Source organism: Colias philodice, chromosome 21, assembly GCF_061535455.1.
Source record: "Colias philodice isolate Cphi_HAF_F1 chromosome 21, ilColPhil1 Martin Lab GWU primary, whole genome shotgun sequence".
Lineage (NCBI taxonomy): Eukaryota > Metazoa > Arthropoda > Insecta > Lepidoptera > Pieridae > Colias > Colias philodice.
Genome location: NC_143106.1, coordinates 6,310,250 through 6,331,129, shown reverse-complemented (window position 1 = coordinate 6,331,129; position 20,880 = coordinate 6,310,250). Strand labels below are relative to the sequence as shown.

General features: G+C 33.0%; 2 protein-coding genes across 3 annotated transcripts in view; one reads left to right on the top strand and one right to left on the bottom strand.

The window, feature by feature from the left end:
* Flo2 (flotillin-2) overlaps positions 1-20,880 on the top strand; it is a 236,811-nt gene that overhangs the window by 87,765 nt on the left and 128,166 nt on the right. The gene's annotated exons all lie outside the window — the stretch shown is intronic.
* Positions 577-18,915, bottom strand: LOC149478957 (glucose dehydrogenase [FAD, quinone]). Its single transcript, XM_089708731.1, has 5 exons — positions 18,756-18,915; positions 17,668-17,858; positions 4,088-4,499; positions 3,568-3,713; positions 577-3,050 (listed from the first exon to the last, which is right to left on the bottom strand). Exons 3-5 carry the CDS (start codon positions 4,338-4,340, stop codon positions 1,599-1,601), a joined length of 1,851 nt encoding a protein of 616 aa, XP_089564857.1. The 5' UTR covers positions 4,341-4,499; positions 17,668-17,858; positions 18,756-18,915; the 3' UTR covers positions 577-1,598.

Sequence of the window (20,880 nt, the reverse complement as noted above, 5' to 3'; positions counted from 1 at the left end):
AAGAATACTAGCGGTCCGCCCCGGCTTCGCCCGTGGTACATAATATTTACGTTTTCTCTAAATAAGAACCATCCTCGTACTATAATAAAAAAAGAATTATCGAAATCGGTTCAGCCGTTCTCGAGTTATGCGCTTACCAACACATTTTGCGATTCATTTTTATATTATAGATTAAATTCTTAAATTCTATAAATGTCATTTGAGTAATTGTTTATTGATGATAAATAAAATATTATAATTAGTAACAGGGAAAATACGTATTTACTGCTTGAGGAAATTTTGGTTAGCATGATACCTATAATAAAACATATTAACAAGATGCTCATTATTTTTCATATGCATATTGCAAATTATGTACCATGCATGAAAAATATTAGAATTAAAATTAGTGTTACTAAAAAACCTACTAATTAAAGTGAAAATTGTTTTCGGATAGCAAATTTTGATGAAAGGAAACATTCTTTATTTTTAAAAGGAAACAGATCTGTATTTAAAGATTTTCGAAAATTCACTTACCACGTCCGGATATCGAATATAGGTAATACATATATTTTACTTGGAAGAATAAGACACACGAAAAAATAACAAATTTATTGATAACAATAACAAAATATATTTACAATTTAATTTATAAAATTAATTAGGCAATTAAATTCCATATGCGTTGTTGATTGAATTCCGTCTTCTTTTTCATTGTGAGCAAGCTCTAATACAATCTTAAAAAATGTTATTCGTCAAATATTTCTTTGTATTTTCGAGATTGACAACAAGCCACATCATTATCTCTGGAATTTCGATGACGTTTAATACGAAATATCATGTAACTTGGATGAATTCATCCTTAAATTTCATACAAATATTCAATATTGTTTTGATTACTAATGGCAAATCGAGTCGATATAGATGTTGTTATAAATTTTAATGATTACAGTTATGTACAGTTCAGTTATAAATTTTAATTTCATATGTTTTACAGCAAGTTTCAAAGTATCTGACATTTGTGAAAAAAAAAGGAAAAAACGTCAATAGTTCTTTTAATAAAATATTTAGGTACTGTTATTATGGCACATACATACAAATATTTAATATGCTGATTTCATTATAGAATCAAAAAGTATCTTATAAGAGTAAGTATCGTATTCTGCCAAAAATGAAAAGAGATATTCTATTTATGTCAAGAATAAAAATCTAGCATTTAACACTTTAGAATTAAGATTTTTATACCATGTACAATGTACATTGTATAACATTCTTAGTACATAAATAATAACATCAAAGGTACAGGCTTGATAAAAAAATCTTAATATTAATTTAAATAAAGATATTTTGACTATAACTCACATAGTATTTCTTCACTATGTATAAATATTTAGTAACTTTGGCTAATATCTGGTAACAATAAGTTTTATGTATATTGTACTTAATTAATATTAAAGCATGTTTACCTAGGCTTTAACTAAAAATAGACTATAGTCTGAAAACATTCGTAAAATATATTTCAGACTATTATTAAGTCTTTGGTACTGTTGATTATTGCCAAATAAAACCTAGGTTTTATTCATTTTCGTCTTCGCGTTTAATATACATAAAACTCACTGTCACCGATTTAACCAGTCTTGTTTTATCATATCCGCGCCTTTTTCTCCTATCATTATGACTGCAGCATTAGTATTACCACTTACAATAGTAGGCATTATACTAGCATCTATTACTCTAAGTCCTTCTATACCATGAACCCTTAATCGTGGGTCGACCACAGCACCAGGGTCCCACGAAGGGCCCATTTTCGCAGTTCCAGACTGATGATAAATCGTCATACTGATTGTTCTCACTTGACATTCTATGTATTCGTCTGACATAAAGCTGTATTGCTTACAATTTGGTAAAGGTTTTGTGTACAACCTCGAACCAAATTGTTTAAATGGCGTACCGTTAGCTACTTGTAAAGCTATTTTTATTCCTTCAACAAGCCTATTAACGTCCAATCGATCTTCGTGATACCGTGGATTCATTATTGGATAGTCGAAGGGGTTTGAACTCTTTAGTCTTACGTATCCTCTGGTATTTGGTCGCAGTAGAAGAGGCATAATCGTCCAGGCGTCCTTATTTGCTATTGGCTTAAATACATCATCATATAGCTCATCAGTCAAACCAAGAATTTTTCTAACGATTTGACCGTTATCTGATGAAAAAGATGCAGGTGCCATATGAAATTGAATATCTGGCCATAAACCAGAACTATTTGCGTATTTCGTATTAACGAATGCAATACCTTCTAAACCACCTAGTACTGTCATTGGTCCTCTTTCATTAACTACGTAATTCATTGTCACAGGGAAAGCTTGGAACCGATTTTGAACTATTGACACAGGTTTGTCGACTAAAAATGTGAGCCCTCCAACACCAACGTGATCCTGTAAGTTCTCACCGACTGGTAAATCTTTTAATGCCCGTATCCCAACATTTCGCAGATGATCCTTGGGTCCTATACCTGACAACATTAAAAGTTGTGGACTGTTGATAGCTCCAGAAGACAAAATTACTTCTTTCCTCGCATATACAACTCTCTTTATTCCGTGTTTAACGTATTCAACTCCATATGCTTTTAATGTAATAGGATTAATAAGAATTCTTGTGGCTTGAGAATTCAATGATATATCAAGGTTTCTGCGCGTTCTCACTGGTCTTAAAAATGCTTTGGCGGTACTGCATCTTGAGCCGCGTCTTATGGTGCCTTGGGCTATCATGAATCCGGTTTGAATTTCTCCATTGATATCTCTATTATCGTAACCCAATTCAACGCCAGATTCTACAAAGGCTGCTACTAGTGGAGTTCTCCACGGCGCTTCTTGCACTGTTAGGTATCCACCTGTACCATGGTATCTGCTGTTGGCAAGATAGGGATTTCGATTATCTTCAGATTTTATAAAATAAGGCAACACATCTTTGTACGACCAGCCTGGATTTCCGAACGACTCCCATTGGTCGAAATCATTTCTGTTTCCTCTCACGTAGATCATGTAGTTAAGAACACTGGATCCGCCAAGGACCTGAAAATGAAAAAAATATAATGTTAATGCACGCGATAAGAACTCACATTTTTTTTGATCTGCTAAAAATTATCTACTACGGGAAGTTGGCAGATCATTTTTTCAAATGTCGTTTTTTAAGGTAAAAACGCCAGAACTATTTATAAAAAGTATCAGGAACTGTAGAACTCAACTGCACGCGATAAGAACTCACATTTTTTTTTGATCTGCTAAAAATGATCTGCTACGGGAAGTTGGCAGATCATTTTTTCAAATGTCGTTTTTTAAGGTAAAAACGCCAGAACTATTTCTAAAAAGTATCAGGAACTGTAGAACTCAACTGCACGCGATAAGAACTCACATTTTTTTTTTATCTGCTAAAAATGATCTGCTAAGTTCACTAACATGTTGAAATGAAGTATTATTGTGTCAGTTCGTATTTGTTTTATTGTATAGTTACAGACATTTGATTAGAAAATTATTTTTTATTAATTTAATTTGTATTATTTTTCAATATCGATTGAATTAATGATCTTACCTTGCCTCTCGGCCAACTACACCTGTGTTGTTTAAATCCCAAGCATGCGTACGAGGTTGGTTCCGTCTTGTACTGCCAATCGAGTTTTGTTAGTTGTAGGTAGCCGGCTAATGAAGGCACGTCTGTTATTTCGTTTTCATCCGGTCCTGAAAGATTAGTTTGTGTATTTAATGAGATTAATTGACGATTTTTAATTGATACGAATTAAACTAGAATAATTTTTTATTACTTCAGATATAAACATAGCCTATTTCACTCAGGTGTATAGTATTTTTCTGTTAAATGAATTTCTAAAATAGATTTAGCAGTATCGGACCTTCGTTAATATAAACAAAAAAAATGCTTTGTATAAAATTCCGAGTAGTAAAGATAATAAAATGGCAACAAATCATTTAATAGCATTGATAGCAGTGTCATTTTACTATAAAAATTAACGTTGATTAGCACTTATCGCCGTACACCAGTGCATTTAGGTGTACAATACGTAAATCGAAATCAACATAAATCATACAATACATACCACTTTCTAACAAAAGCACGTTCCAGTTACTGACTTCAGTCAACCTGTTCGCCACGACAGCACCTGCGGACCCGCCCCCCACGACTATAAAGTCGTACTCTCTTCCCGGTTCCTTATCGTGTACTTTAGCCTCTGGGTCATAAGAGTTATAATTGTGATACGTAAATGCTCCCAAAAGCAACGGTATCAGCCACAGTCCAGTCACGCTGACCGTCTTCAAAGCCGTCGAAGCGAGGAGCACGTGGATACCCATTTTTGATTTATGTATATGAAAGTGAGGGTAGTTGCTTAGTTGCGTTGTACGAATCTGTCAGGTGGTTTGCTCTTGCGCATCGCTTTCTTGGTCGGAAGTGATGGCTGAAGCAACGTTATCATGTTAACAATGAGGCTGTGTGGAATGCTTTCCGCGTATCTGGAATGAGAAATAGTAATGTTTTTATAAAGGAAAAATAATCTAGAATATTTTGAGGAAATAAAATAAATTTATACATCATATACAAAATATGTCAATTAAAACTATTGAAACAATTGATACGAAAAAATTGATTGTTAATTTATAAATTAAAGTAACTATAATAAATTCTCCAAATAAATATGTGTTAAATAAATTTAAGCCATATAAACATAGTCCATATAACCAGGACTATGTGACGTGTTAAATTTATATAGTTTGGTAATACACGTAGACAGAGAAACCAATAGACAAATTGATATCTTATGTCGCATTCACACAAGAAAAAGAGCAACTTATGCCGGTGTTGTGTAAAGAAATGAGAGGGAACGATAAAATTTTTTGTTTCACGCAGCGTGCCACTTTTTTCAAGAATAGCAACCTACTTTGATAAACAAAGTTTGACAGCTAGCTTTCGTCTATACATCTATACAAATATTATAAAGAGGAAAGGTTTGATTTTTTGTTTGTTTGTTTGTTTGTATGAATTGAATAGGCTCCGAAACTACTTGGCAGATTTGAAAAATTCTTTCACTGTTGGAAAGCTACATCATTTCTGAGTGACATAGGCTAGGTTTTATCCCGGAAATCCCACGGGAACGGGAACTATGCGGGTTTTTTTTTGAAAACGCGGGCGAAGCCGCAGGCGGAAAGCTAGTCTTCCATAAAAATATAGTATTTACATGTTCTAAGTTACGTAATTCATGGTATGTTTGGTTTTTAATGATTTAGACTTACTGTTAATACCTTATAAAATAATACCATGGTGCGGTGTAGCGTTAAAGGGTGTTAAAGTGATAGTGGAACGAAAATGCCTGGATTGTCCTTTCACTCGTAAGTATACAACTCTTTATCAGTTTATAGGCCTTCATGATATTTCAGCGTGTTAATATATTGTGTATCACGTGCTGTTGACTTGAATATATTGTTTAAAAACCACAAAAATAACAATTATAAATTTTAACCTAAAAAATGTTGTGTTGCCAACTTTTCTACAAATTGTTACCCACTATTATGGGAAATAATAATATATATTCTGCAGTGTGTATTTAATTAAATAACTGAAATATTCAATGGCTTGTTCCAGTTTTCCTGAACCGGATAATTTACGACAAATTTGGATTGTAGCTACAGGATGAACAGATTGGAAACCAAAACCGAAGGTTAGAAAGTATTACGGCAATCACCACCACCGCGACGCTGCCCCGCCGAAGACAATGGACACTCTTGGTTCCAACATTGAACCGGAGGGACGTAGTTAATTAAGTTAGAGATAATTTAAATGTATTTTTTTTATTACAATAAATTATTAATAAGTAAATTTCGTTTTTTTCTGCGCCTTCGCGGGTCGGTCAATATAATTAACGTGTGTATCTGTTAATACTTACGAAAATAAACATTCTTTTATTTTTTTTATTTTATTTTATAAAAAATAATGAACAATCGAGTTTTCATCTGCATTATCATTACATACACATTTTTATATGGGATTATGATAATGATAATTTTAAATATGATAATGATAATGAAATGTACCACGGGCGAAGCCGGGGTGGACCACTAGTATAATATATAGGTATGTGCATATACATAATATGTATTACCCATCTAAAAGTAATATGTTTATTATATACTAGCTGCGCTCCGCGGTTTCACCCGCGTGGCTCCACTCCTGCTGGTCTAAGTGTTATGGTACAATATAGCCTATTATAGCCTTCCTCGATCAAGGGGCTATCTAACACTGAAAGAATTTTTCAAATCGGAATCGAAGTAGTTCCTGCGAATATCCCTTCCCTCCTCACCTTCACCCCGTCCCGCACTACGCCTCCTCGTTGTATTAAACAGTATACCTACTATTTTCTGGAAATTAACACTTTTAAAAATTCGTTATATCTTTTGAATGGAATATCGCGGACTTTCTTGTAGATATTGGTCCATTCTATAATACCGTAGAACATATTTTATTTGTTCTATTTTCAATAGATTCCGCAGCGCACGCGATGACTGAATTTTTATTAAGGATACATTATTGCATTTTTGGTATATATCTCTAATTTTTTTTAATGCAAAATAGCCTATGTTGCTCAGTGAAACTGCAACTTTCTAATGGTGAAAGAATTTTTGAAATCGGTCTAGTAGTTAATGCGTGAAAACCATACATATATATGTACATACATAATTAGAAACATTTCCTCTTTATAATATTAGTATAAACATGTAAGTATGTAATATGGATATCTCATTATTATCCACTTATGTTATGTGAATAATGATATTGAGAGATTTGTATCTTACAAATTGCGGGGTAAATTTTCCCTCACACGGTAACCCTAAATATTGTGACGTATTCTTTTTTATCTCTTTCTGCGACACGCATTGCCGGTGTCTATTGGATTCTCTGTCTACGGTAATACACTGTAATTTAATATAGAATTAAGGAAATAATAATAAATAATAAATAGAATTAAGGAATAAAATAGAATAAGGGATTATTGTAACGTTATATTTTTTTGTTTCAGGTAATATTTTTATAGGATCTTTTCTCTGCAAGTTTTCAAACCTTCAACTAGTAGTGGTATGTAATAAAATGACTAAACTTACAGTAAAAACTGTTTGAAATTATATTCACTTCGCATTCAACTCGGTCAGAAGTCGATGGACTTAAAAAACATAACTTGGACTTGATACATGGAATTGATGTTACGAACTTCTCGAATTAATTTTAAAAACTTTGACCTAATGACACAGATTTGCATATATGGTCATTGACCCTATACTATATTATGTTGCGATCGATATTAGGAATAAAGTATAATATAATCTAAATTAAAAAAATCTTATTGAATCTATAATATGTAAATTAAATCTAACTATATAAGATTATTGTGTAAAGGAAATAATAACAAGTACCTAGGTATATCTTTCAAAGAAACGTTTCCTTATTTACCGGAAGAATAAATCATTTCAATTTATATTAACACAGTTTTTTTTAATGACTAATTCTATTTTACAATTAGCTACTAATAACCTACTTTTTATTGAATGTTTTAAATCTTACAATTTGTCTTTTTTTACGAAAAATACCTGAATAAGAAATAAATAAAACACATATTTCAATATGATCATAATGCAATACGTGACATTTTAAGATAATGATTTCACAAATCCCCTTAATTGCCAACAGGTAATATCTCTACTTTCATAAAACATTCTGCTGAAATGTCTTAAGGATTGGGTAAAGCTTTTGGAAATCTTTGCTAGCCTTATAAATTCTCCGGTAGGTATTAACATATACGTGTCAGCAATAGATAACACAAACACTTACTGAAAAATGCTAAACGTCTATCTCGCATAACCACAAAAAGCGCAGACATACATACAGTTTAATCTTATGTAGCACACTTTTAGATATACAATGTTTACACAATTGTGTAATTACAATGTATTATGTGGCAGCGTAATCAGAGCGTAGCATATTTTGGTAATTCATTGTGAGCCGTGGGCCCACCTGACCATAGCACTGCGTGACTGCCTGCATGACTTATCTGCATGCGTTGTGAACATGTTTGTAGGAACAATGACGGTTTTAGGGTCGAGCGGTCAAGAACAAGGCATGATATTTCGTGTTTATAATTATGGTGTACCAGCTTTAAGCCCGCAGCATCGCCCGGGTAGTCAAAGGAAAATTCGCATAGTCTCCGGTCCCGTGGAAATTTCGGGGTTAAAACTATTCTATGTGTTTATCCAAGCTATCCTCTATGTATGTGCCAAATTTCATGAAAATCGGTTTAACAGTTTATGCGTGAAGGCGAACAAACATACAAACTTTCGCATTTATAATATTATAGGGGGATAGAGATGGAATGTATTTAAGTACATAATAATATATTGATTTGGACTAAATAGTGGTAATGTTTATGATAAACAAAAGAAAGCACTATTTTTATTATGGTTCAAATGATGGAAGTTACTTTTATAATATTGATGTCATAAGATTAAATAAAGAGTGTTATATTATTGAGCCATAATCCATATACACATAAATCATATATTGGCGCATAGTTATTTTGAATATTGCAAAGGCTAAAAGTTTGTAAACAAACCTTATATAATAACCCGTTTATAAAAAGTGTGGTATTAGGTGAAGGTCTTGTACATTCGAAACCATTTTTCGATATAACTGGTTCGTTTCTGTGTAACGAAATATGAATAAATTCAAATGCGACACAGATTTAAGAGTTCATATCCATATTATTTTCATATATTTAATACAATTATTTTTTAAAGAGCGGACAACAATTATTATTTTTGGTGTACATAATATTACGACTTTTTGTATTTTTGTGGATAAATAAATTAAATGGACGTTTATTATAATAGTAAACAGGAAGTAAAATTAACTATTAAACTGTGTGAATATTAATGAAGGTACTTCAAAAAGACTTCTTAAGAGAGTTTATAATCTTATTTTTTCAAACTACATATTTCGATTTCAGACAACCTATAATTGGTTAACTGTGATCTTTTTACTTAAACAATGACCAAATTAATATCCTTTTGAACAATTAGGTCCTTCTGCTTCCCAATACTTCACATTGGTTAGCAGTCATCAGTCTACATTAAGAGAAATGTGTATACAAAGTTTAACCCAATTTGACCAAGGTCAGACGGTGCGTTACTTTCACCGTTTCGTGAGAACCTGTATATCTTGCATAACCTGATGTCACATGTGACATTATGTGACCTTCACTGCAATGTGACGTAAGTGTGGTGTGGTCCTTATCTAATTGGTTGGCTTGCAAAATTCGATTGCTATGGTCGTCCTAGATTGTGTGCATTTTGATTTTGGATCAAGAGCTGTTGCTTAATAAAGTCAGTGTTATATTTGCTGTGGTTTTGTGGTGTTATGTAAAGAATTTATTTATAGAAGTCTAGTTTAATAAAGTTTAGACTGTTAAGGAAATTTCTAGGGTTTGCGTAATATGTATTGTTGACTCACTTTTTAACCAGGAACAAAACTATACATGTTAATTATAGCTTGATTTAGAAGTGAAGTCCAACGGAATAGTAGTCCAGTAATATTTTGTAACACTAAAATTATTCTCTTTGGATTTGATTCTATAATAATAAATAGATAGAGCCGCTGTTCTAAGTACTTGAAATGTCGTAATATTATGCAAAGTGCACGCCATAATATAGGAAGTGGGTAATAAACAGCTGTTAGCTTCAAAATTACTAGCAATTGAATTAGCACTTTCTCATCTGAATAGGAAGTAAATATGTTAGTATTTTTCTGCGATTATGATCTACTGAAATTTTTATATTCAGTCGATTGAATATAAAAAATTCATTTATTTAATGTTAAAATGTACCTACGACAAATTGTGTAATTTTAACTTATTAGCTGTTTGTATTAACAAAACTTAGAAATATGTTAAAATTGTGTATAATATTTTTAAACATAAGATTTTAACTTTTTGATCGTAAAGGTTAACGAACTTGCAGAAGGTCGGAAAAATAGAAGTAAATAAAATAATAAGTCGACTGATACTATTCTAATAATATTATAATTAAAATTTTCGTTGCGATATAATTCCTATTCTATATTTCATCAAGAAAATTAGTCTCGTTTGCATTGATGTGCATAAAAATTAATTTAAATTTAACCTTTCTTAACCAACGTGAGACACACTTTTGCAAGCGATTATATAAGTATAGTTTTGCAACCAAGGTATGCTTATGGTATTTACGTGATTATTTGGTTAAGTATATTATTATTGGATACTAGAGCGTGCTTGCGACATTGCTTGCATTGTAACGGGATAATTATATGGGTAATATTGGGTCAGTATTATCGGTATGCTTTGGTAATAAAAATAAGTTAGTGATATCGGAGTTAAATGAGCTTTTCTAAACGTGTTTAGAATATTTATAGTCTTTTAATTGTTTACATGTTATTATTTTTATAAATGTTATTTTTGTTATAAAGTGTTATAAATGTTATTTTTTTTAGATTTAAATTATATAACAGTACTTAACAGTAATAATGAGGAAAAAAGATAACAATCTGGTAATATATTATTCCGCTGTGGAAAACATCAAATATACCAAATAATTTAATAAAATTAAAAAAAAAAATTAGATTGGTACATTTATCAGCTTAGGGTAAATGAACGTGCTATCAAGAGTCTCTCCATACGATTAAATTATGTCACTCGTCTAACAAAGATGCTATGACTAATCTCTTTTTCCAGTAATTAATGGTAATGACCAAAAACCGGTATTCCGGTTAAATGCAACCTCGATCGCGACATTGCTTTCCAAAGCGCTGGCGCCGCAAGGACTCGAACCGTTGACCCACTTCCGTGGTGGCATGTTATGTAACTGGTGGTCTGTTGGTCTATCGCGTGATGAAGGTGTGAGGTAGATGGTTGGGTCATGGGTGACGTCATATGACTAGTGATGGTATAGTACGATTCAAAGTTAATGGAGGATCGGAACATCGTACGATTCGATGCGCGGAAAACAATTTTAGGTAGTAGCGGGACGTTAAGGGACCTTTGCGCACCCGCACTCGCACCTGCCCCTAACTTCCGAGCCGCCATTAAATTAAAATAAATGAAATTTGATTAAATAAATTAAGTTTGAATCGTACTATACCTCGTACTGGTAGATCGGTTTAATCGGTTCAAATTTTGCACATTTGCTGTTTGTGGTTTACATTGATAGTTCGTATTGAAAAGACTGAAACGTGAATACTCTCGCCTCTTCTACTTTTGTTTTGTGTACAGTCTTAGATGCTTATGCATAAGTACCTACTGGTAATAATTTACGCTTTTTTATAAGACCCGGGACCTACCTCTGCTATTTGGTCAATAGCCAATATATTTCTAGATATGACTGATAAAAAGAAACTAAGCTTCTCGTGTTACTTGCTGATTTTTGTTATTTACAGAGCAGCTCGTTAATTATGTACCAAATTCTATAGGCCTGAGATGGTTATGTAAAATTACTGGCATTTTATAATGTAGCTTTAAATTATTTGTTGATTGCTCGTAGCGTTTATTAAACTGTCGTTAGATCGGCATGCTGTAGTTTTCTACCGTAGTTTGTAGAGATCAAGGCTGTAAGAGTTTTTGAAGTGAAACTTCTTTAGGCGCGTTGAAAGTAAAATTTCAAGGTTGCGTCATGACAATACCGTCACGTCATGGAGTAAGGCGACGATTTTGGTATCTTTGAGTCTTGCCCGCTCACTTCTGACACGTGTGCTCGCCGCTCGGCACACACGCTTTTTTATCACAATTTTATTCTGAACAATCCCTTATTATATACTTCTAGTGAGTGCATCCTCAGCAATAGGTCCTTTGGTTTCGATTATGATGTTTTAAAAGTTCAATTTCTCGCCTCATAAATTAGCACTTCTGTATTAGCTGTTATATCATTTCTCACACCTATGCGATATATCATCTTTCATACAAATATAACCTACTAGCGGTCCGCCCCGGCTTCGCCCTTGGTACATATTTCGCAATAAAAGTTAGCCTATGTTCTTTCTCAGGGTCTAAAGATTATCTCTGTCAAATTTCATCAAAATCGGTCCAGTAGTTTATGCGTGAAAAGTGAAAACCATACATACATACATACATACAAATCTTTCCTCTTTATAATATTAGTATAGACTAACCTACTTCTTCGTGCATCTATGTACTGTAAAGATATCTAATGCATTCTATAAAGATCATACTGATCTATAGATAGATACCGAATATAATATACCTATTGTATCACCGATAAAGACAAATTTCCTCCTTACAAAATTAAATTGTTTTCATTTATTAATAGTACTTCATCTCATTACACGTTTGCACAGCCGTGTTTGCTTCCGTTAAGTATTATTTAATGGTGCAGAAAGTTACGTAACACAGAAATGTCGAACTAAGCATTTATAATTCTGTTTGTTTAACACTATTTGTTGGACTTGGACGCGGATGTTATTGAAATATGTTATGGTTATTACTAGGTCTATAGTGTGTTGAATTTTGTTATGAAATTGGGAGATTGTTTGTGGCTAGTTTCGTTAGCTACGTTATATAGGAAAACTAACGTTTGGTACACAATTAATGTATCTTAAATCACTACATAGTACCTATAAAACAAAGTCACTTTTTCTGTCCCTATGTCCCTTTGTATGCTTAAATCTTAAAACTACGCAACGGATTTTGATGCGGTTTTTTTTAATAGATAGAGTGATTCAAGAGGAAGGTTTTAGTATATAATTTATTAGGTTTTAGACAAAGCGCGCGAAGCCGCGGGCGTTAAACTAGTATATAATAAAATATACATCTCACACGGACAGGGTAACGAAGGAAGAAGTGTATGTAAAACCTAACATTTTTCTAGATATAACTCACTTTACTAGGTCGGCTCTTCATAAGAATGTTTTAATTTTCCTGAAATTTGTAACATGTTCCCGGATGGGTATGACATAACTAAATCAGAAATGCTGTAACATACATTATAGCCTCATGCTATTCATATAATAATCAAAAGCAAATCTAAATATAATGTACAGAACGAAGTATGATATAATGTTTCGCTAGCTAATACTATAATTTTCTCATTTGATGAATGAATGTTAATCTATAGTGAGTGTAAAGCATTATAAGTTGTATTAGTAAATCGGTCACGATTAATCGCATCTTTAATATTTTTTTCTCTGAGCAGAACGAACTTCCGCGACGAATCGAGCTTTACTTTGCAATCAATGGTTATGCTGTTTCTATTATAGTATTATTAATACTTTTTAAATTCTTATTATCTTATTTTTACTTACAGTAGTTATTACTTAAGTTGTGATTGAAAAAGAGATTGTAAGGTAAAGGATTTTCCCCATATGCAGATGGAAATACCTATGTTAGCAGGCTGTTCTACAATTAGAGGTTATGGCACAGAATAATAACTAGTAGCTAGGTGATGGGCAGAAAATGCCGCGAAAAGCGCGTGGATTTTGAAGACCGCAGTCATTCATGTAATGCGGATATACAGCTTCTTTGTAGCAGAGGAAGCAGAAGGGTAATATGAGTGGTGTTACAGGTGCTCTTTCGGGTTTAGCCAAATATGTTTTTTCTCGTAGGTCTCAATAAATTGTTCGGGAGTGCCGCAGGTGTTCAAAAGCTTCACTTTATGTGGAAGGAAGTTGCGAATGAAACGTACGGAAAATTATGTAAAGCAGTGCGATTTTGGAATTTGGCGATATTATAGTCAAAGAGGTCTTCTATAATTATACTAAAATTGATGGAATGTAGAGTAGAATATAGAAATTTTTTAAACCTTTCGAAATAGTTAAACAAATTACGGGTGTTATAAATTAATTTCATACTTAAATTAGTAATTTATAACCAAACAATAAATTCATGTTACAGTAAGGCTAGTCTAGTTCTATACATTTACAAACATAGGATGTGAAGTGAGAATCTTGTTCGGGTCCTTAAAAGTAAATTACATAGTCATTACAACATTTTGACATTTCTTATTGAGGTCATTGACCTGGGTCATCGCGACTAATATTACTCGATTCAATATTATTATTCATTAACATTGCAATGACTAGTTATTTTTGTCACTTTATAATTTCCAATGTGAACTTTAACTTTTAAAGTTTCAATAAATCGCAAATGAGCGATTTATGGTCTTATATATTTTGTATCAGGAGATTATTGGGATATGTTTAATACGATGAAATTTCTCATTCCATAGAATTTACTTTTCGCCGAATTTTCGCAGCTAAGTCTTCGAGGGCAAAGCTGCGGTTAGCAGTAAGCGTCACTACTTATATAGTATAAAACAAAGTCGCTTCGCGTTGTCTCTCCCGTAGTAACCGACTCTCCCTAAGCATGCTTATCTTTAAAACTTCGCAATGAATTTTTAATAGATGAAGTAATTTTCGAGGAAGGTAAGCATATAATTTGTTAAGCTTAAGAAAAACTGGCGAAGTCGCTGGCGGAATACTAGCATTATAAAACTGTGGATTTGTTTAAAGCAATCGATCTCATACAACAACAAGATCACACGTGTCAATAAGCATGTAATACATATATGTGAGAGTTCCAGAAAGATCCCGCTGCATATAAGATGTTATATAACCTATGGGGAAGTGGGTTTGAGTAATATCTTGCGCAATGCGTGTGACATTAGCGACGCACAATACCGAGGTAAACTTTCAATCAAGTACAAAGTGGCTAGGTTGTTGTAGGCTGAAGAGAAGCGGAGTTTGAAGCCTAAAAACTGATTATTAAATGACTTTAGCTACCTTCAAGGAATATTAAAACGCTTGTCGCGTAATAAGAGTAAAAGTAAAGGAACTTCTAGTTTTTGTAGAGTCAAACCCTTTAGAAGATAATTGTCTATAATTTCTCTTAGTTTGTTGCAATTGTGAGGTTAGGGCTTGTCTGTTACCCTTATTTCGTTATTTTATCTCTATAAAATTGTAATAATCAAAAAACAAAAAAAAACACATCGATAATGTTCAATATACAAACTGTTTATTTTTACTTTACGACTCATCAACAAACCAAAAGTCATTAAAATCCGTTCAGCCGTTCTTAGTTATAAGTGGTGTAACTATCACGACTTTCTTTTATATATAGATTACTTAGGTAATCACGCTAAGGTTTGAAACAGCTTGAGGCACGAATTTTATCAATTCATTCATGCCTTTAAATTTGCTGCTCTAAATTAAAAAAAAGGTCTTATGATGTGTATACTGTATATTGTTTAGTTATACTTATAACCAAGGATAAAGTTTCAAACCAATCATAAATTTTACGAGCATACGTGATTTTACGTAAAGATACCTCTATCGAATTATTACACGCGCAACGAACATAAATAAAAAGCATTCGTGATATATATCAATGATGTAATATATCTAAATATGTGTATTCTCGACAGAATGCAACGAATCTGGTTTCTGTACAACTGTGTTACACCAACAGTTGATGCAACTACAAATTTAGTTTACATAACCATTCTAACCTTTTTGTGTCTCAATTAGAGATTCATTACCCCACTTGGGATCTTTGTAAACAAATCTAGACTTTAAATTACTTTTATTTTATCAGTTTTGTAATGTAGTTAGATAAGGTATACGAAAAATCTTAAAAAGGTATTAACAATATCTTGATTTCATTAATACTATTGTCTAGACTAGATCCAAAGCATTCTCACTTTTTTGTCTCAATTAGAGATTCACATTTTCTGGACTTTACATTTTCTAGAATATAATTCACTTTTTGGTGCGTTCGGTTTTCTTAGTTTCATTAGCGTTTTGTAATGTTTTTGTTAGATAAGGTATTAGGAGATACGAAAGATATTGAAAAGTTATTAACAAGACCTGTTTAAATGTATTTAATTAACAATCATTGTCTAGATCAAAAGCATATATTATAAGCAATCTTATCTTAAAAGTATATTTTAAACGCTCTTGAACCTTTCAGTTTTATTATCTAACGTCTGCTATCATTGGTAATATGGAAAGCTTCGCTATTAAAAAAAAACTCTATTAGTTTTAATAGGTGAAACAATCTCCTTGTTTTATTGCTTGACACGTTACAAATGTTTAAACATTACCAAATAATAACAATGTAATTAGAAACTGCTCGCATAATAGATTATTACCCACTAGCTTTCCGCCTACGGCTTCGCTCGCTTTGTCTCAAACTTAAAAAATTATACACTTAAACCTTCCTCTTGAATCGCCCTGTCTATTAAAGAAAACCCCATCAAAATCTATTCCGTAATTTTAAAGATCTAAGCGTACACAGACAGTGGAAAGCGACTTTGTTTTATACTATGTAATTATTACGAGTACATATTATAAGGGTTATTAAGTATCTTATTAACTCGTTTATAACAATTAGGCGGTGACAGCTGTAAATACTATGGTCCGGGAGCCAGCAGCAGATTTTATGACCAAGTTCCTCTCAAGCGGTAATTAGTAAAATGCATCAAAGTATAGTATTATGAAGCCTCGTGAACGTCAGCTGGAGCTCGGTTGGGGGGAAGAGCGGTTGTAGCCTCCCGTATCAGCTGACGGTTTTTCCACCAAGATACAGCCAGCTGACATATATATTTATCCACAGTTACATATAAGCTATCATCAGGTAAATTTTTGTTTGAGAGGAAATAACGGAAAATAAATTTTTCTTTAAATTTAACTTTCATGTTCGAGACACCAGCTGACGTATAATACACCATGTTGTAACCAGCTGACTATTTTTTTTCGTTGAGATATTGGGTTAGCTACAATTTGACAAATTTTTAGCTGAGAGGAAATGAAAATTTTTTTCCTATGTGCTTGGGAGGCTACAACCGCTCACCCCCCCAACCGAGCGCCAGCTGACGTTCACGAGGCTTTATAATACTATACTCTCATGCGTCTGACGAATTATCTCTTGAGAGGAAATAGTTAACCAAATTTGCACCTGGCTCCCTAACCACTAGCTTATTTTGCATGTCACTATGTTTGTATCCGTCTAAGTATTGTTATGACATAGTAATTATAGTTGTTAATAATTGGGTCAATGCTCTGTCATTGTTACTATCTTGTTAATAATAGTATGTAATAGAATGCAGCACTTTTTATTGTTAATGTATTTATGATATAATAGAGCAGTGGAATAGAAATAAAATAAAAGTAGCTTTTAGATAACGTAGTGCGATGGCATTGAATGCAATGTTGTGCGACAGTGCTTTTTATAGATTGTCTATTGATAACAGTTTGATTTTTTATTGAAGGTTTTTCAATTTATTATTTTGATATAAGTATTTTTTTGGATTAATTAGTGCTTAATTATCTTCAGAAAAAGCTAGCATTTAACTTTAGATGTAATGAACTTAATTTATTGTGCAACCTCTTATGTTATCTTCCCGCATTTTAATTAAAACATGTATTTTAACACTTTTAGTAGACATGCATCGATAAATATTTGTGACGACTACAATAAATTATTTAAATTCTGTATACGTTTAAAAATTTGATTCAATTCCTTTGCATTATAATTACTATACACGTCAAAACGTCGCTTAGCTTTTTAACACATTAGGACATTACCTAAATAAGGTTACTCACATTCATTGCTGATGTTCACTTGTTCTGTTCACTATTATACAACACTGTATGCACTCACTGCTAGGTCAGATCATCCTTTCTAATCATTCGTCGTAACGACACAGCACATTAGTTGCAGACATTGATATCGAAAGTTCATAAGAGCACGCTTTGTTTTCAACTCCCACGTTTTTCTACGATGCACGTTGAACCTATGACAATGTAAACAATTAAAAACAAATTAAAATGTTCTCCATTTGTATTCACTTTTACGTGATGTTTTTATAAATTTAACACCAGTTGTTAAATTGCCTGAATTAAGTGAAAAAGACGACACGAAACTCGACGATCAAATGCAATTTTATATTATTAAGAAAAGCTATTTAACACAATGTTGGGAACGACTTGTGCAATGCAAACGTGCATTAATAACATTAATAACCTAGTCTTAAAATAAGTTAGTAAAACTTTATACATTTTAAAATATAATGAACAAATTATATAACGTCTGTTCCGTAAAATGAATGATTAACTATTACGTTCGCAATTAAGGTTTTTAATTTTTGAGACGCGATTAGGGCCAGTTTGTTTGATGGCCGCAATACTGCTTACCGGAACCGATCCTAGAATTTAGTTAAAATTGTATCCTGGTTATATAACTGTTTGGTTTAAGTTACTTTAGATTAGGTAAGGTTCGGTTACAGCATTGTAGTTACAATGGCAAACGTGATACGATCTTCGAAATTGCATTCGAACATGCCTGAAAGCAACAAGGTATTTGTTATCGATAATGCTTTATACGATACAAATAAATTAAAGTTTAATACAACTTTCGATTGTAAAAATGTATGCAATGAAACTTTTTATGATACGCGTAAGCTTTATTACACTTTAGTTACGTTATATTTACTTTAATGCTAATTTTGTATGACTTTAAATTTATATATAAAAAGGATTGTAAGCACGTTCGATCACTATAAAGGTGCAATAATTTTTGTGACTTTTGTAAAGTATGATGAAAATTAAAATAAACAAAACACTGTTTCCGTTCTACAACTAAACGATAATAAAAAATAAATAATACAGTATCATAGATATTAGATACTAACACAGACGTAGTCGTCGCTATGCCGATGGCTACGCGCGGCGCCGCGGTGTTCGCGAGGTGTACTGCCGCCGCGCCGGGCTTCGCCCCGCTATCGCAGGCTGCGTAATACTTACATTGCGCTTATGTGCGCCTGGGCGTATTTGGAAGATGACTGTTGCAAGTTGTGACGTCACGTGGTCCATTTTAGTGACGTCAGTGTTCCATTTTCAATTAGAATGTTGAGTCTGTGGTAGAAATTGGCTTTGCTCTTTTGTGCGGCTGGTCGTATTTTGAAGATGGCTGTTGCAAGCTGTGACGTCACGTGGTCCATTTTGGTGACGTCAGTGTTCCATTTTCAATTTGGATGTTGAGTCTGTGGTAGAAATTGGCTTTGCGCTTATGTGAGGCTGGTCGTATTTGGAAGATGGCTGTTGCAACTGCAAGCTGTGACGTCAATGTTCCATTTTAAATTATTCGGATGTGGAGTCTGAGAGCTGAGTGTGATTGGTTTTTGTTTTGTACATTGCGCTTATGTGTGTATGGGCATGTTTGGAAGAGCTGGCAGCTGTTGTAAGCTGTTTCTGTGATCTGTTGGAGGATTTGGCTTTTGTTTTGTGTATGATAAGGTATGAAATATTTTTGCTTATTGCTTTTGTTTTGTGAGCCTTTTGTAGTAATCTTGACGACCTATGAGACTTTTATTTGTATCTAGCTTCAAACACACTTCACATTGCCGTGGGCGGTTTTATATTGTCTTTGTAATTTGCAGCATTAAAAAGTTCTGAACTTGGAAATTTTATAATTTGAAATTAATCAATCATTTCACTTCCACGTTCGATCGCACTTGTTTCGCAATTTTTTCAAGCTTTTTAGAGAGCTATTTCAAATAATAAACTTTACGAATAATGATTAACATTTATAATAACACTTAAAATGATGGAACAACTGTTACACAATATAACCAGATAGTAACACAAATTGTCGAATCTAAACACTCGAAGACTTGTAGAATGTTCTAGACATTAATTTAGATTATTCCAATTATGTCATTGAGAGGCTCTATAATAACACCCAATTTACATATTTAACATGCAAATAGCTCATATGTTTGCATGTTGTAATACGTAATTCCTGATTGCTTCACAGTAAATACAGATAAATTGTCTTACATCCGCGGATTGTGAAAGATGACCCGACTGGTTAGTGGTTCATATTATAACATCTTTACCAAATAAAAGAAAATCATCTTTAAATGTTTCGATATTACATATATAAAGAATAAAAAGCTTATTGAGGTTGCGTTTATAAATAAAGGTATTTGTATTTGTTCAATTGAATAGTGTTTTATTGGCTGAAATATTGAGAGTAAAAGTACAGCAAATTCTCTTGTTGCAAACCATAACATTGTAATTAATACGGTCAAACACTTACAGCCAGTTATCGCAAAATGAAGTTTTTTTATGTTTTTAGCGGTAAAATCAATACGAAAGCAAACAATAGAGGGACTAGTTATTGTTAAACATACAACTTTTAACTTAGACCGAGCCCCATACTTTTACAGCAAATTCGCGCGAACCATAACGCCCAAATATAAGCCCAAATACTAATATTTAGCTGGCGCAAAACTTAGACATTTTTATCGGTAAAAATCGATACAAGGGCAAATATAGGAACTAGTTATTCTTAACCAAACATTAACTCGTAACTTAGACCGAGCCCGGACTTTTACTCAGCCGTTTGAGCAGAGCGTTTAATATTTGTAACGGTAACAAGGAAACAGTTTCATTTTCATCCAGAAAACGAAAGTAAGACGTAATGGGAACGATTACGTCATCGTACGTGCTGTATTATATAGCTGTGTATATATACTGCCTAAAATTATAAACGTGATAGTTTGTGAGTATGTACTTTAGTTGTACGGTTTTACCTGCATTGCTCCGCTCCTATTGGTCGTAGCGTGATGATATAAAGCCTCTGCTAGCCATCTAGCCTTCTGCGATTAATCTAAGACTGAAATAATTTTTCAAAGCGCACCCGTAGTTCCTGAGATTAGCGCGTTCGCCCAAACCAACAAGTAAACGCTTCAGCATCATGATTTAAAGGTAAAAGATGTGTGCTTCTCTTTCACGAGAAAACCACAGTACGAA